The following is a 17,701-nucleotide window of genomic DNA, read 5'->3' as shown; positions in this document are numbered from 1 at the left end:
CGATTCAACGTTTTTATGGTTTTTGATCGATATAAACATGTGTGAATACTCTATTGGTTGTATTTATTTCAGTTGTATTCCGAGTGTCGGTACAACATTGAAGCAAATCCGAATTGTATCGAATCGAAGCCCACTACGAAACACGGGTAATTAGGGGTGCAAACGAACCGAGCCGAGCCCGAACTCGACCAGGCTCGAGCTCGATTAATTTATGAGAGATCGGGCTCGAGCTCGGCTCGATTAGAGCTTTGTTTTCAAAGCTCGAGCTCAGCTCATTTATTATCTATTAATTGATATATTAAATAAAAATAATATAAATAATAGACTTTTTAGGCTCGCGAGATTGATAAGTGAACCTCAGGCTCGGGCTCGTTTACTAAATAAGCTTATTTTTAGGTTCGAGGTCGGTTTGTAAACAAGTTTAAATAAGCTCGGCTCGACTTGGCTCATTTATACTAAACATTCAAGGCTCGAGCTTTTATTTTAGGCTCAAGCTCGATAAGGCTCGACTCGTTTCGAGCTTTTTCTCGAGCCGATCTCGAGTAGCTCACGATCCGCTCGGCTTGTTTGCACCCCTACGGCTAATCGAACAGAATCCCGCCACGTCCCAACAGCAATGGGTGGGTTTAATCCCACTAGTTATAGTTAAAAGGTTTTTAAAGGAAAATGTTGGGTCAAAATTGGGTACTTTGACAATATATAAGAAAGTCAACGATCAGGCTGCTTTCCAACCTCTTTCATGTGCAAAAGCCAATGAGAGCCGCATTAATCATGTGGCTCATGAAATTATCAGAAAAAGACGAATAAAGCTCCAGCACCAATCACTAATCCACACATCTTCGCCGCCGGTAGAACCCCATCGGAATTTCTTCAATATCTTATCTTTTTAAGGTAAAAATTTTATTAATTTTTTATATCTTTCATGTATAACGCACTAACGGATCCACTGGATTAATAAATCTTTAAAAAGGTAGCTTAAAAGTTCCGCTTTATGATACAATCTCAGATCTTTGTTCCATAATAAAGTATTGATTTTTATTTGTTTTAACAATTCCTGTATTTATTAGACCCGACCCGACCCAGACCCGACCCGACCCAGACCCGTTTCTTGAAATTTTAGGAGAACTTTTGTGTAAATTGTTAAACTGATTTGGTTGCTTGATTTGACCTTTTTGGTCTTTGATTGGGTTCATGCAATGTTTTAAAAACCGGTTTATACCGGCCGTTGAACCGGTTAAACCGGATGTCGGAAGTTTAGCCGGCACGAATCACACCGGTAAACTGAGTGAATGGCAAAGAAGTTGTACCGCCGTGAGATATACCGGTTTAAACTGGTATACCGGTACCGGGTCAAATGTTAAAATTTAGAGTTTTAATCTTTTATGGCTCAAAAAGGTGATTATTTACCTTCTTAGTAAAATTTAGCATCCAAAAAGTTACCAATAGTGAATTTTTGGATTATTTTTTTTATTATGGATTAACTTTTGGAATATTTTTATTATGAAATGACGTAGTTTTGGATTATTTTTTGAGTAAAAATTGTATTTTATGGATTTATAGTGTTTATTAGTCTGTCCGGTACAACCCAGTTGAACCATTTATGAGCCTAATCCGGTACGATTTAAAAACCGGTTTTTAAAACATCGGGTTCATGTTTGAGGAAACTTTATTATGATGGTAGACCACTAACTTAACATAACCTTTTTGACTATTTAAAAAAGGTTAAAAATACTTGTTTGGTTGTTGTGTTGTGTTGTGTTGCATGCAACACTATTGGTCTCTTACAAGGCTCTGCATGCAGGTGTATGTATCACTTGTTATTATTATGCATATTTTGTAACAGTAAATGAACATATGGAATTTTTTTTTTTTTTTTTTTTTTTTTTTTTTTTTTTTATCAGTGGAGCAGGTGACATAAGCTGTTAGGAAATTGAGTTTTTTGTGATTTTGTGATTGAATTTTGCAGTAGGAAAAAGGCTGTCAAAGTAAAATGGATCATGGGCTGAATGAATCAGAACCAATAAAAAGTGGATCTTTCGGTCATATTAGCAGTACAAATTCGTCCTTCAGAAGGCGATCATTTAATCGATATGGATCAAGCCACCACGAAATTGACGACGACAGTGTCTCAGAGGCAGGAGATATTGGAGAAAGGGCACTAAGTAGTCGAAGGTACAGTGAAAGTGGTCGGTCTAGGTTTTCTTTCGATAACCCGTTAGAAACTGCGGGTTTACCTATTCAAGAACATTCGTTTAAAGAGTCACAGCTTCCGACTGCATCTCCTACTTCACCGGATGCAATACTACTCGGTAAAGACCAAGATGACGTGCGTTTTCTTCGCATTTTATGCTTCTCAACTTGTTGCATAATGCATAATTGCATATAACTCTTTAAGGCTAATTTTGGTAATTCGTGTGTCGCTATGTGCAGGAATGCAAGAAGGAGTTGCCATGGTATTTGACATATATATCATCTCGCGTTCATCTTGCTGTACTTGGCATTCTTGGGGTAATGTTCAAATTACTATTGTGCCCCCTTGTATAAATAGCTATTAAATATAGCTGGATTTTAGGTTTTTGTTAAATATACATGTAAAATAGCGTATATACCAGGTATTTTGATATAGTATACATATAAATTTTTTTGGAAAAATTACAAGTTTTGTCCTTTATCTTTATACCACTTTTCAGGCGGTGTCCTTTTTAACGAATGTTGACAGGCGGTGTCCTTTACTAGGTATTGTGTTGCAAGTTTAGTCCTTTACACCCAACTCAGTTAAAAAACCCTGTTAATTGTTGACAGGCGGTGTCCTTTACTAGGTATTTTGTTGCAAGTTTAGTCCTTTACCTAGGTATTTTGTTGCAAGTTTAGTCCTTTACACCCAACAATTAACAGGGTTTTTTAATTGGGTTGGGTGTAAAGGACTAAATTTGCAACAAAATACCTAGTAAAGGACACCGCCTGTCAACATTCGTTAAAAAGGACACCGTCTGAAAAGTCGGACAAGACTTGTAATTTTTCCAATTTTTTTTCTAGTGTATCGCTATTTATAAAATAGCTGCCGCTATTTATCGCTATTCGCTATTTTGTAGCATATAGGTACCTTATCGCTTTTTGCCATTAACAGCTATGGATACCTGTACATGTTCAAATTGCTGATGTTTTCCGATTATGCAGGTATTGACGCGGTACCTTCTTGAAAAGTTATTTGGTCCTAAGGTCGTCGGTGCCACAGGCGATCATAGCTACATGTATATTGATCTTCCTCCCAATATGGTATCATTATTTCTGTATTTTCTTGAGTTCACATAATTTTTTGAGAACCTTATAATTTTGTTTTTCCTCTCATCTCATACTCAAGGTTGGTTCATTCTTCATGGGTTGGTTTGGCGCGGTTTTTAAAGCGGATATATCCAACTTCTCCCCGGAGTTAGCCGTCGGGTTGACAACGGGTTACTTGGGGAGTCTTACCACATTTAGCGGTTGGAATCAGAAAATGCTTGAGCTTAGTGTTGATGGTCAATGGGTTTTCGCTATTCTCGGGTTTTTATTAGGTAATCCAACATTTAGGTAGTTGGCCAATAATACTATCACCTTCAAATGTCGCCACTGGCAGTCCCACCTTTTAAAAAAAATTTCTCACTGGAACTCCGCTAAAAAAACTTAACTCCGTTAAGTTTTTTTTTTTTTTTTTTTTTTTTTTTTTTTTCCGAATTTTAATCAGTTTAAAGGTTTTTGATCAGAACGAGGATACGAGTCTATTGATGTACTACTTACCTCGAAACAGTGCTCGAAAAACTTGATTTTTGTTAATTGGAAGTCTCCGTTAAGGTTTTTTTTTTTTTTTTTTTTTTTTTTTTTTCCGAATTTTAATCAGTTTAAAGGTTTTTGATCAGAACGAGGATACGAGTCTATTGATGTACTACTTACCTCGAAACAGTGCTCGAAAAACTTGATTTTTGTTAATTGGAAGTCTAAACTCTAAACACCCGAATTGAAGCACCGTTTTCCTCGTGTGGAGCAATGTTTCAATGTAAGTTTTACACTAATCGACTCGTATCCTCGTTCTGATCAAAAGCCCTAAAACATCAGTTTGAAATTCGGAAAAAAAACTTAACTCCGTTAAGTTTTTTAACGGAGGTCTAGTGAGAATTTTTTTTATAAGGTGGGACTGCCAGTGGCGATATTTGAAGGTGGGATTATTATTGGCCAACCACGTGGGATTATTAAAATCCAATTTCCCTTTTTTTTATATTCAGCGTTTGCTTTTGCAGGTTTGTTTCTTGTTGCCTATTCCTTCATATTCGGGGTGGAGACCGCTAAGGGTTTAAAATGGGCTTTAAACCGAACAAAGCTAAGTTCCAAGTGCGGATTATCTCCAATAAATGGCGTTACGACTCAAATTATATTGATAATTGTGATGGCAACCATGCTTGGGGTGTTATGGGGTGTGAGTGTGACAATGTTGAAAAAAGACTTTGACGGTGATAGCAGCACGAGTCACTTGTGGTTCGGTTGTATTGTCGGACCGGTTGGTGTATGGATTAGGTTCTATTTAGCACGATTCAACGGTCAAGGCTTAGGAAAAGCACAAATACTGAAATGGATGCCTTTCGGGACGCTAATGGCCAATGTAGCTGCCGCTTGTATCATGGCAGCCTTTGCAACGATGAAGAAATCCGTAAGTTTCCGTTATGTTTGTTGCACTTTTAACATCCTGTTAAGGTTTTGTTGTTTGTGATGATGCAGGTGAATGACAAACATTTTGATACCGTGGCTACAGGCATACAGTTCGGTTTTTGTGGTTGTTTGAGTACGGTTTCAACTTTCATTGCTGAATTTGAAGCCATGAGAGCAAGCGCGTACCCTTGGCGAGCGTATGTTTACACCTTCATGACTATGATCATCTCGTTTGCTTTAGGCACCCTCATTTTCTCGGTACCTGTATGGACCGAAGCCTGGTCATAGTCTGCTATTTTGGATTAGCCGAAGGTAAAACTAATTGGTTTGAACCTGAGCCGTGGCGGGTTTGAATCATGACCCGAGTAACTCTTGACTTGAAGTGATGCTTTTGAAGTTGTGAGTCGGATGGAGGCTTAACGGCTAACCAGATCCGGATGAACGAGTGTTTGAGATTGCTTATTAAATGATCCATTTGTTAATGTTTAATACCATCAAAGAGTTTTGAGTGTAAACAACATTGTTCATCTAAAATATTTTCCTGATATATATAAATGAAATAGATAATTTAAAATGAATATCTTGGAAAATTGTAAGAAAACTGATGAAAGTTAAACTATACTGGGGTGTTTAAAATTATTAAAATATGAACTTTCACTCCTTAAAATAAAGTTTTAATATTTTAAATAGCTGATGAAAGTTAAACTATACTGGGGTGTTTAAAATTAGAGTAAACTGCCATTTTGGTCCCTGTGATTTGGTCAATTTTGCCACTTTAGTCCAAAACTCAAACTTTTTGCATCTGAGTCCCTGTGGTTTCAGTTTTATTGCCATTTTGGTCCAAAAATGAAATCAGGTCATATTTGTCTTATAAAACCCTGTTATTTTGTCATTTTCTACAGGGGCAAAATGATCATTTCTTTTTTATAAACAAATATCATATTTTATAAGACAAATATGACCTGATTTGCCCCTGAGGGAAATGACAAAATTACAGGATTTTATAAGATAAGTATGACCTGGTTTCATTTTTGGACCAAAATGGCAATAAAACTGAAACCACAGGGACCTAGATGCAAAAGGTTTGAGTTTTGGACTAAAGTGGCAAAAGTAACCAAACCTCAGAGACCAAAATGGCAGTTTAATCTTAAAATTATTATGAGAAGAAATAACCTTCATTGAGAAAGATAATTGTAGCAAACTTATGCATAACTGGCGGTTGTCACCATGTGTTGCTGTGGAGTTTTGCTTATCTTTTCAAAACAAAAACAATTTATGAATTTTTGAAAAAGTTAATAAGAGTGACTTAAAGGCCGCGGATGGGACTGCTCTTCGAATTTCGATTGGCGTAAATGGCTCCCGGCCAAATGCAACGTCTTCGCGTGGCTGGCGGGCGGGCTTAAACAGACTCCCTACTGTTGAGGGTCTTCGAAGAAGAAACGTCATCATTCAAAACCCGATCTGCGGGTTCTGTAACGAAGGAGAGGACTCGGTCTCGCATAAATTCACGGAATGTCTCGCGGCTAACGTAGTTTGGAGCTGGATCAGTAGCTGGTGCCGTGTCCCTCAGTTATTCGCCTTCTCGTTCCAAGATCTCATGAAGGCTTTCCAGTTCTGTGGTTTAAAGGATCCGGAGAAATCGATATTCCAAGGTGTGATTATTATCGCTTGCTGGTGCATTTGGAAGGCTAAGAACGAAGCCAGGTTTAGAAGTAAAGCGTTTAAAATTGACAAGATTTTAAGCGAGGTTAAGTCTTACGGGTTCTTGTGGGTTAGATATAGAACGAAGTATAAAACTTTATCTTTGGAAAACTAGTGTAAATTTGTAATTATGTAAGTTTGGTTGTTTCTTTTGGCCCTCCGGTTTTCGAGGTGGTTTTTTCTAATGAAGTTCTCGTTTCAAAAAAAAAAAAAAAAAAAAAAGCTTTTCTAAAAGTCAATAAGCTAACAAGTCATTAAAATAAGCAATCCCAAACATCGTGCAAGAATAGCACAAACCCACGACGACATAAAATAAACCGTAAGCAAAATGCCTCCCTCCCCACCCCAAACTCTATGTATGCATCATTAGGGATGAGCTCGGTACCAATCAGTACCGAAAATCCCCAAAAGTGGGTATGGTACAGTTTGGTACTGGTATTTAAGGGTAAAACCAGTAAATACGGATACCGAACCGGTACCGAAAATGTCAAAAGTCGGTAACGAAAATGTACCCGGTTCGGTAAATTTGGTGCCGGTACCTGGTTCGTTTGCTTATGTTAAATTTTTAAAAAAATATATACGTCGTGCTTAAATTGTTTCTCAACGTTCTGATATTAATTGTTTCGAAAATGGAGTTGTATTCTAAGTAAAGTGTTTTTTGTATCGTAAGTTATACTGAGTACTAGTACCGTCAGGGGGCGAAGGATTCAAGGGGCCCCCCGGGGGGGGGGGGGACCCCCCGAACTTTTCGTGCAGTAGTTTTTTGTATATAATTTTTTAGGTATATAAGTCCCCCCCCCCCCCCCCCCCCCCCGGTTTTAATTTTTTTTAAGTATATATACGTTTCGACCCCCGGTTTTATAAAAAACTGTATTTTTATAGCCCAAATAAAACATTTAAAAAAAAACCCAAAATTAGATCTATTCAATTTCAGCCCAAACCAAATATTTGTTATGTTTGTTATAGCCCAAAATTTAAAGCCCACCCTAATACCCTGTTATTCTATAAAAAAAAAAAAAAAAAAAAAAAAAAAAAAAAAAAAAAAAAAAAAAACATCTCTGATTCTCTGGACTGGGGATTACGGCCAAACAAAAAAAAAACAAACCAGCGAGCGCTGAGAACAGTAACAGAAGAACGGCTGGCTACACTGGTGTTGTTCGACTTCCAGGAGACGAGGAAGAACCGGCTGGGCTGCGCAACTTGTGGTCTTGTTCAACTTCTTCAATCTTCAAGGTATGTGTTTTTTTTTATCTTTATGATTAATGTAGGGCTTCAATTTAAGTGATTTAGGTTGAAATTAGGGGTGAAATTGGTCCAATTTTTTGCCCTAAACATTTTGAATCTTTCTGTAACTATTAGAGTTTGAATTTAGGGTTATTTGTTTTGTTAACTTGTGTTATTAGATTATGCTACGGGGAAGTGTTGGTTTTAGAGCCTGATTTCTAACACACAAGAATCCTTGCAAAGCTCTTGTATATTGACATAGTTTAGGAGCGTACAATATATGCAAACTTGCAACATGCCATCCATCACCTAGTGTTAGTTAACCACCATAAGCTGGTCCGATCCCTTCCACGATTTGCGGTGGCAATGTTTCTAGCGTTGAATCGACTTCAACACCGGTTGCAGTCACCTGACGGAAGCTTCCTGGCCAAATAAGCTGATCAGGTCCATAATCCTCCACATATGTAGACAATCCCATAAATCCATTGGATTGTATATGAGGCATGAATGTTTGGTGCTGTGACGGATGAGCTCTAATTTGAAGAGATCTGAATGAACTTCCATTTAAAGGAAAAGCTCCAACTGGTTAAATTAATCCCTCTCTGACAAAATACCCATTCTCATAGCTCTCGTTGCAAGCATCCTCTCTCTTTTGTGCGCGTTCTGATGGCCCCCGAGAGCTTGCGAGCTGAAAAATTTTCTCTGGCAATAGTTGCAAGGAAAAACTCTAGAGATGGTCGCTGGTGTTGCGTTTGATTCGGCCCCCCGACCCGACCCGAATCGAATCACCGACGTCCAACTTTACTCTTGCAGTAGAAGGTTTAATAGGAAAAATTACAAGTTTTGTCCTTTATCTTTATACCACTTTTCAGACGGTGTCCTTTTTAACGAATGTTGACAGGCGGTGTCCTTTACTAGGTATTTTGTTGCATGTTTAGTCCTTTACACCCAACCCAGTTAAAAAACCCTGTTAATTGTTGGGTGTAAAGGACTAAACTTGCAACAAAATACCTAGGTAAAGGACTAAACTTGCAACAAAATACCTATTAAAGGACACCGCCTGTCAACAATTAACAGGGTTTTTTAACTGAGTTGGGTGTAAAGGACTAAACTTGCAACAAAATACCTAGTAAAGGACACCGCCTGTCAACATTCGTTAAAAAGGACACCGTCTGAAAAGTGGTATAAAGATAAAGGACAAAACTTGTAATTTTTCCGGTTTAATATGTATATTTTGAACTGTTTAGGTACATTTAGAGTCTTATGTCATACTTAAGATATGTACTCAGCTCATGATTTTTGTGTTTCTTACTGTTAAATGATCCAACAAGTGTTAGAAATATGAAATACGGAGTTTGATTTAATCTCTATTAGAGATGCTGGTAGCAGAACTGATAGTCCTTTTGGTGATGTATAAGCTTTACTATTTTTTTTTTAAATCGGTTGAATCTATCGTAGGAGATAAATGGATAGACTCAGAGAAGAAAAAATACAAAAGTTTGAGGAATTTGTTGATCGCCGCTTAAAACCTGACCTTGTTCGTGCCATTGCTGAAAGGTACAACTTTATTTTTCGTCACCCTCTAGTTAATTAATATCTACTGAATATTTCTAAATTCTAATTATGTATGTAGTATTCTCAGCATAGTTGTCAGTAGCGAGCTTGGCGATCGCTATAGCGCGCTACATAGCGTATAGGTCTAGGCTCGCTATTAGGGTTGTAGCGATAGATAGCGATAATAGCAGCAATTTATTTTCTTTTTGTTTCTTTTTAGTATAAACTAGTATTAAGTACCCCCCGCGTTGCGGCGGGGACATCAACACTGACCTTGCAGCGTGTTAATGCGAATAACTTAGACTGAAATGTAAAACATAGAAAAGAATAACTAAGTTGACCTAGGACTCGTGCGTTGCAACGAACCTATCAAACTGGAAAAAATAGACAACGTAAAAATGTTGAACCGCACACACGTTGTGCCGTGTTAACTCGTAGAATTTAAAACGGAATGTAAAACGAAAAATTTGTGTAAGATGAAAAGTATAAGTGACTAAAGTTGAAAGTAAAAAAATTGTGAGGTTAAATTTGAAAAAACGAAAACTTTTGCATTAAAAGTAAAAAAAAATCAAATAAGTTTGGGTTGAAAATAAAAATCAAGGTTTTTTTTTTTTTTTTTTTTTTTTTTTGAAAATCCCCCTAAGCATTGGGTACAACCACTCTTTGCATATAAATGTTGAAAATTTATAGTATGGAAATAGTAATTAAATATAGCTATAAAATAGCTGGATTTTAGGTTTTTGTTAAATGTACATGTATAATAGCTTAGACCAGGGTATTTTGATATAATATAAATATATATATACATTTTTTAAAAATCTTTTTTCTAGTGTATCGCTATTTTTAAAATAGCCGCCCGCTATTTGTTGCTATCCGCCATTGACTACTATGATTTTCAGACCCAATTGATTTTCCATTCACATTGCAGGGACAAGGTTTTTGAACAACAGAAAGTCTTGTATCCTTCGGTTACGCCACTCATGTTTTCACTTCTAAAATACGCAGCTCAGTTTGTCTATAATCATTGCATTATCCCCTGATTATAGTAACTTGTGCAGGTCTTGTAATCTAAACTCTGTGTGTTAACTGTTAAGTTTCACTTGACATTGTTTACTTATAGCTCAGATTTGAGGAAAAATCTGGAAAATTTAGAGAAGAATAGTATAACAAGTCTCAGGTCAATGGTCAATCTTGGTTCTGAAGTATACGCACAAGCCGAAGTGTACGTATATACATGTCGTTTTGATGTATTTATTCATTAAGTGAAACAAATCAATCTAATGCTATAACCCTTAATGTCCGCAGGCCCGATACACGTCACATATTTGTAGATGTTGGGCTTGGATTTCATGTAGAGCTCACATGGTCTGAGGCTTTAAAAATTATCCCTGCTCGGGAAGAAAGGCTGGCTAGGTAATTTATATTTTATAAGTCGTTTGTTTCCCGGTTACAGTTTATGATCTTTATGAGGTTTTGCAATGATTTTGTGTGCATAATTTGTGGTGGTTTTGTGTAGGCAAATTGAGGAATACACGCGTCTCATTGCACAAATCAAAGCCCAAATCAAGATGGTAAGTTTACTTTTAAACAGCTGACTAAGGTTTGAACCCATAAGTAAACTGAAAACCGAAAAACTGAAACTGATCGGTTTCCTAAAAATGAAAAGCCAAAATTTTGGTTTTTGTTTGAGCCTAAAACCGACCCCTCGTTTAAAAACCGACCCGGATCCGACATGAAAAAACATAGGTTTTGGGTTGACTAACACGACCCGTATAAAAAAACTGATTGGGTTAGGGTTGACCCGTATGAAAAATAGGTTGACCCGTTAACCCGTTTAAGTCTTAAAAAAGAAACTTTTATATTTTTGTTTTTTCCGTTTTCTATTTTACATGGTTAGTTATAACAATGTTTAACCCCTTAAAACTCAACAACCCGCTTATAAATCGTCAACGTGTATGACTAATTTAAAAAAAAATGGGTTAAATGGGTCATGTTCGGGTTGACCTGAATTTATATGTGTGCGGGTTAGGGTTGAACTCTTTCATTAAAATAACAATATGGGTCGGGTTCGGGTTGCATATTTCAACCCACCAACCTGCTAACCCGCAACCCGTTAATCCACCAACCCATTAACCTGACACGATTGACACCCCTATTTATAGTATGATATTTCCGGTCTCACAGGTTTCACAAGGGATACGAGAGTTGCTACAACTACCGGAGGAATGAAAACGTATTTATGGTGTTACCAAGCATCGTTCTTTGATCGAACGGAAGCAATTTACGCACACGCGTGCAAGTGGTTGATTTGACGTTATTAGGTTTATAACTTGAATTCAATCTGATTGCTGAGTGGGTCATGTTGATATAGGCTGAATCTTGGTTCTTGAAAATGGCTTTTGAGTAACTTGAATCTCATCATTAGATTCATGTTCAATGATAATATAATTAATTAGTTAATTATGTTTGATTAGATGCTTTAACATATTCTAGAAGTACACAAAGTGGTCACATTTAGAGGAAGTGATGACACATTCCAACAATTTCTCTTGTGCTACTTGACGGTTCATGATGTCAAGAGACATTGATCAAACCCCACTTATGATCTCAGCAAACAGAATCCAGTGTTTCAAGATGTCAAAAAGTCATCCGGTCAACGCTTTGACCCGAGCAAGACGACCCGTGACCCCAAACGACTCAACGTAAAGTTTCGGGACGGTCCTTCGAAATTTGCTTAGGAGTGTGTGACAACTCACCTGCCGAATCAACCAGCCCCGAAAACGGGTTACGCTTAAGCGCGCGACCTACACCTGGCCGTCGAGGCAAGGGTCAACTGGTTTGTCAGATGTGCACCAGTTTACTCGTACCACCTGTCAGCAATATGCTCCTACCCTTAACTGGGCGGGTCGTGCTAGTTATGATCCCATTGAGTAAATCAACACTAACCGTATGAGAACTTCTTTGGCTTAAGTTTTACCATTCGGTTCCGATTTTGACATGACGGGTCTTCTTACAATATCGCTTTCGACCAAGTGGTGGTTTGCATTAGGCAAAAGATATATAAATTAGGTTTAACGTATCGATAAGTTCGGCCGGCCGGTCATTTAGTTAATACACTTTTTAATAGTTGATTAATTATTGATTGGTAATATGAAGATATTGTTTTTAATTATTCTTTTGTTTGTTTGGTCATGTCCCATAGGTAATTATTTCATATCTATTATCTTTTAGTTGTTTATTGGTTTTAATCAGCCCAACTAGCTTGTGACAAGACTTTAGGTGAGTTGAGCCTACACTTGTAGATGGTGGATGATTAATGTGAACTTTAGCACCAAAAGTTGCTTAGTGGGAAAAGTGGTGGATTATTAAACTTAGTTGTACTATTAATTAGTTACTTCTAATCTTAGTATAAGTCATACAAAGTTAGACCTTCTTATAAACACTTGAAAATTGTAAAATAGTTAATAGCCAAAATGGTCTCTGAGGTTTGCTCACTTTTGCCACTTTAGTCTAAAATCCAAAATTTTTAAATCTGGGTCCCTGAGGTTTGCATTTTGTTGCCATTTTAGTCCAAATTTCAAAAACTCCCTTTTTTGACTGTTGCAACCAGCCTATTTTGTCCTTTTGTGCAGGGGTATTTTGGTCATTTTTATGAGTTATTATAACAAACTCAGATCACACCCAGAATACCCCTGCGCAAAAGGACAAAATAGGCTGGTTGCAACAGTAAAAAAAGGGGGTTTTCGAAATTTGGACTAAAATGGCAACAAAATGCAAACCTCAGGGACCCAGATTTAAAAATTTTAGATTTTGGACTAAAGTGGCAAAAGTGAGCAAACCTGGACCATTTTGGCTATTAACTCATTGTAAAATGTACAATGATAATTCTTGTTTATTTAAAGCAAAGAATTTATATTCTTTTGTGCAGGGGTATTTTGGTCATTTTTATGAGTTATTATAACAAACTCAGATCACACCCAGAATACCCCTGCGCAAAAGGACAAAATAGGCTGGTTGCAACAGTAAAAAAAGGGGGTTTTTGAAATTTGGACTAAAATGGCAACAAAATGCAAACCTCAGGGACCCAGATTTAAAAATTTTGAATTTTGGACTAAAGTGACAAAAGTGAGCAAACCTCATGACCATTTTGGCTATTAACTCATTGTAAAATGTACAATGATAATTCTTGTTTATTTAAAACAAAGAATTTATATTCTTTTTTTTATCTTGGATATATTTGCAAGAACCTATTTGTGTGAGGTAACTTTCAAACTTTGAAATTCTTCTCATCAAGAACCAATTCTATAGAATAACTACCAGTAACTGTTTTAACACCCTAACGCTCTTCTTTTTCGAAAGTATATATCTTCGAGTTCAACTAGGGCGACGATACATCTACATCGTTGAAGAAAAACAGTATCTAAATCTAATATCGTTATTGTTATTATTATTATTATTATTATTATTATTATTATTATTTCTCTTCCGACAAAATGGCAAAGCTCTTCACGAAAATTGTTCGTCAAGTAAAACTGATTACTTCAGCGAACCTTTTGCAATGCCATATAAGCAACAAGTCGATAACCAATCAACATCATCGCCATAATCAACAAGTCTACCGTTAAGTTAGTTAGTCCAACTGATTTCACAGCTGGAAAATCGGCAACATGACAGTAGACCCCTTGTGAACATTCGTATAAGTCATTCGCATTGTACTGAACCCCAAGAAGAAGCTTGTAGCAGTAGTAGCTATAGCTCAAGTACTTTAACCACACGATAAAAGGCGGGATTTGTTGTATGTAATATCCTCCAGCGATAAGGAAAACCAAGGTTGTAACCGAAGCCAAAGTGGTTGCTTGTTTGACATCCATAAGTATGGCACCAATGGCTAACCCGAGACTTTGGGCTACAAGGACATTGTAGAGGACCACAAGTAGTGATAGGACAAAGGTGGCTGGGTCGGCCTTTAACCCGCCCATCCAGTAAAGTATGAAAGTAAAGGCGGTTGGTAGAGCAAGCTCAAGTGGTAGGTCTCCAATGGTTCTTGCAAGGAAGTAAGACGAAAGACGGTACATTCCTGATGATCTTTCTTTTATAAGCATTCTTCTTTCTTGAGGAAAGGTAAAAACCGCGTTGTAGAGCGGGTAAAAGCCCCAAAAAACCGAGAAGAAGAAAAGCATTGCTACCTGCAAGAAAAGAATAAAACAGTTATTTGGAGTCCAAATGTTCTCGAGCTTATGCAAGTTGTTTAAGCGTTTTTAACAAAGTATATTTAGGGTAACGGTAACTTAATTAACTGTTTCGACACGAAACATAAAAGAAGTCAACATGGTCAAAAGTTACTACCGCGTCACCAGTGGCGGACTTACAATGTTAGTAGGGGTAGCACGGGCTCCCCCCTCAACCCCGTCTCTGTAGTGTAAAAATACCCCTTAACTCCGTTTCCGTAGTGTAAAAATACCTCGCAACTTCGTCCCCGTTATACAAAGGACACCCCTGGTCTAAAAAATAAAAATTGGGATACCCCTAAATTTTTGGGCTAGTTCCGCCGCGGACGTCATCAGTTTGAACCATTACCGGGTCAGGTAACCTTAAGTTGAAGCTCGTTAAAGTTTTTCGGGCATCATGTCATCATGACCAATTATTGGGTCAGATATGATTACCTTAAATCTTTAGTTACATTTTTTCTTAATAAAAATAGAGAAAAGTTAAGTACCCAAAGTATATTTGGATCAAAGTTAGTTTTTCATCAAACTATATATGGTTTTCAAGATTATATGTAACTCTTACCCTGTCTTCAATATGAGATGTTGGTGTATGCCACCATAGAAGTCCTCCAAGTATAGCAACACTTATCACTTGGAAGATTCGAAGCCTATTGAACGATTCGAATCTTCTTTCTCTTACTCCTCTAAGAAGTAGAACCGTAAACTGATGCCACCAGCTCGTGCACCATTGTTCCGGTTGCACATGGGTTCCTACACCAATACAATCAACCTAAACAAGTCAGGTTTATGCAAGTTGTGCCATTGATTACCTACACTAATATTAGTTTTACACAACTCACTTGTTGAAGCTTCTTTTGCATGGTTTATATGATTGCTAACGTCTACACTGCGTAAATCGGCCTTCAATCTTGTTGAAATGTTTGTTTCATATGCGGTTTTTAGCTTTTGCCTAACTAACTTCTGCTCCTGTTCGGTCGTTTCACCTTGCTCGTGTTCTTGCATGGCGTCGGGCGCAATTCCTGTCATTTAAGTTTACATATATGGTTAGAAATTGAATTGAATTATGCCAATTTATGAAGATAAGAAGCTTTATACTTTGTTAACCTATGAATAATAATGAAGTTGTCATAATGGAGCAGTAGTGTAGAGGTAGGGTCTTTCTTTTCTTCGTTTTCAAACAGTGGCGGACCCAGGAAGTTTTTTCTGGGGGTCCGGATTAAGGGTTCAATCATATTTTCAAGAGGTGCGATCGAGTTTTTTTGCCTAAAAACTACACTATTTTTTTTTCCAAGGGGTGCGCCCGCCCACCCATCCGTAAAGGTAGGTCCGCCAATGTTTTCAAAAGTACAATAATGAACACACACCTTTCTTTGCACTAAGTATAACATATGTAATATTACAAGGTAATTAGTAACTTACCATTAGCAAGATCTAGTAAAAGATCAGCCGGATTCACTGTGATGGATGTTGCGAATCCAACGGATGAGAAATACTCCATAGCAGTGGATGCAGGACCGTAGTAAATCGGTGAGCCCTCAGACAACAAAACTAGTTTATCAAACATGTGGTAGAGCCGGCTAGACGGTTGATGAATTGTTGTGACCACGGTTCGGCCTCCACTAGCAAGCCGTTTAATCGTGGTTATAATCCTCTGAGCCGTGGTCGAGTCTAGACCAGAAGTGGGCTCATCCAGCAACAACAAGCTTGGGTTTATTAGCATCTCTTGACCAATGCTCACCCTCTTTTTCTCTCCACCTGAAATTCCTCTAAACAATGGACCACCTATCATACTGTTCTTACACCGAGTTAACCCCAACTCAGCTATAACTCGCTCCACATGCGCTACTTTCTCCTCTTGACTCAAACTATTAGGTAGCCTTAACATAGCTGTGAATAGCAGGGTTTCAGTGACAGTAAGATGAGGATACAACACATCATCTTGGGTCACAAACCCTGTCCGCCTTTTCATAGAACCACAAAACGGACGGCTGTTGTATGTAATCTTTCCAGATAGTTTACCAGTTAGGCGTCCACCAAGAGCCGTGAGGAGCGTGGTTTTACCACTCCCAGACGGACCTAGCATTGCAAGTATCTCCCCGGGACACACCTTACCCGTCACACCATTCAATATTGTCTTCTCTTTCATGCTCACTTCTCCACCGCAACATGTACCTTTACTCTCAATTTTAACTTTGTACACAACATCTTCAAACTGAAAGTAAATAAGAAAATCCATTAAAACATTAACACAAATGATATGATCATGATGTATGTACGTGTGCGTGCGTGTGTGTATGAGAGAGAGACCTTTAAGGTTATGGGGTAGGCGAGTTGTAGAAAGGATGACGAACGGCGGGCATGAGGTTTCACCATTTCCATAGGTTTTGAAATAGTGGTAGTTGTGTGTTCTGAAGTTGGAACTACAGAATTGGGGGGCATAGTTGCCATTAGGTAAGTGTTTATAATGCCTGTCTAAATGCCTTTTCTTTTTGTATGTTGAAGGTAAAAGAATTGAAGCTTGTTTTGTGTTTTGGTTTGGTTTTAGACTTTAGTTTGAGTTTTAGTATGTGCATACCACAAGTATATATACAAGCAATATATAGTCAAGAAAAGGTGAGGATATCAAAAGAATCTGATGTGGGCCATGGACTATATGGTGGGCCCCAATCAAAGTATTCCAACACTCTCTTTTAGTCCATTATTTATTATAAATTTATAATCTCTTTGGAGTTTCTCTTCTCTCTCTTTCTCATCATTTGATGCTTGCTAGCTTTTAGATCTTTTCCTTTATAGCGACCAACTAAGGCTGCATGATGATCATGCAACTCATTTCCAGCAGAAACAAGTGGGGAATGAGACTCATGCCACTTAATTTAATTCGGTTCAAATGTCATTTAGTACTAGCATGATTGAAAAATCATTGAAACAAGTTGAAATAGCAACCTAACACCGGCCGTTTATCATGTTAAACTAGATTGAAATGAAACATGAATGTCCGGGGCCTCCGGGCTAGGTTGGTGTAATTTACCAAGAACCAATAAACGTTAGGAGGCGTCGAAAAATCTTCCTTTGGAACGAATTAAAGAGATTTTATTATAATAAATATACAAGTGATACAATAAAGAAATCATATGATTAAAATTATCAAGTCAAATGAGTATTCAGGGTCATCCACTTAAGAGGAGCATTGATGCTGTCCTAATAATTGCAATGGCTTAAAGTAAACAAAGAACAATAAAGAGGGAAAGTAGAAAGGCCAAGGGTGGGTTTATTAATCTAAAGTTGATGTAGAAGGAAGCTTTGAAATGAATAGC

The 17,701-nt window shown here is 37.5% G+C and overlaps 3 protein-coding genes across 4 annotated transcripts; 2 read left to right on the top strand and 1 right to left on the bottom strand.

Annotated features, from left to right (window-relative positions):
- Positions 1-735: 735 nt before the first annotated feature.
- LOC110920926 (fluoride export protein 1) lies at positions 736-5,258 on the top strand. 2 transcript variants are annotated; one of them, XM_022165163.2, is made up of 7 exons: positions 736-891; positions 1,967-2,326; positions 2,431-2,508; positions 3,178-3,276; positions 3,362-3,554; positions 4,275-4,681; positions 4,750-5,258. In XM_022165163.2, the coding sequence occupies exons 2-7, from the start codon at positions 1,991-1,993 to the stop codon at positions 4,966-4,968; spliced, it is 1,332 nt and encodes a 443-aa protein (XP_022020855.1). In that variant the 5' UTR covers positions 736-891; positions 1,967-1,990; the 3' UTR covers positions 4,969-5,258. The 2 variants fall into 2 exon arrangements, with proteins under 2 accessions (XP_022020855.1, XP_022020856.1); XM_022165164.2 differs by having other exon boundaries at positions 790-891; positions 1,967-2,309.
- Positions 5,259-7,444: 2,186 nt separating this feature from the next.
- LOC110922436 (protein UXT homolog) lies at positions 7,445-11,632 on the top strand. The gene is made up of 7 exons (XM_022166742.2): positions 7,445-7,614; positions 9,064-9,162; positions 10,088-10,117; positions 10,280-10,381; positions 10,465-10,572; positions 10,676-10,730; positions 11,344-11,632. Exons 2-7 carry the CDS (start codon positions 9,071-9,073, stop codon positions 11,386-11,388), a joined length of 432 nt encoding a protein of 143 aa, XP_022022434.1. The 5' UTR covers positions 7,445-7,614; positions 9,064-9,070; the 3' UTR covers positions 11,389-11,632.
- A 1,788-nt stretch (positions 11,633-13,420) lies between these two features.
- On the bottom strand, positions 13,421-16,970 carry LOC110920727 (ABC transporter G family member 14). Its single transcript, XM_022164927.2, has 5 exons — positions 16,695-16,970; positions 15,807-16,599; positions 15,227-15,406; positions 14,950-15,137; positions 13,421-14,345 (listed from the first exon to the last, which is right to left on the bottom strand). Exons 1-5 carry the CDS (start codon positions 16,833-16,835, stop codon positions 13,701-13,703), a joined length of 1,947 nt encoding a protein of 648 aa, XP_022020619.1. The 5' UTR covers positions 16,836-16,970; the 3' UTR covers positions 13,421-13,700.
- Between the last annotated feature and the right edge of the window lie 731 nt (positions 16,971-17,701).

This window comes from Helianthus annuus, chromosome 17 (assembly GCF_002127325.2).
Source record: "Helianthus annuus cultivar XRQ/B chromosome 17, HanXRQr2.0-SUNRISE, whole genome shotgun sequence".
Classification (NCBI taxonomy): domain Eukaryota; kingdom Viridiplantae; phylum Streptophyta; class Magnoliopsida; order Asterales; family Asteraceae; genus Helianthus; species Helianthus annuus.
The sequence above is the reverse complement of the archived record's forward strand: the minus strand, read 5'-3'. Positions and strand labels throughout refer to the sequence as shown.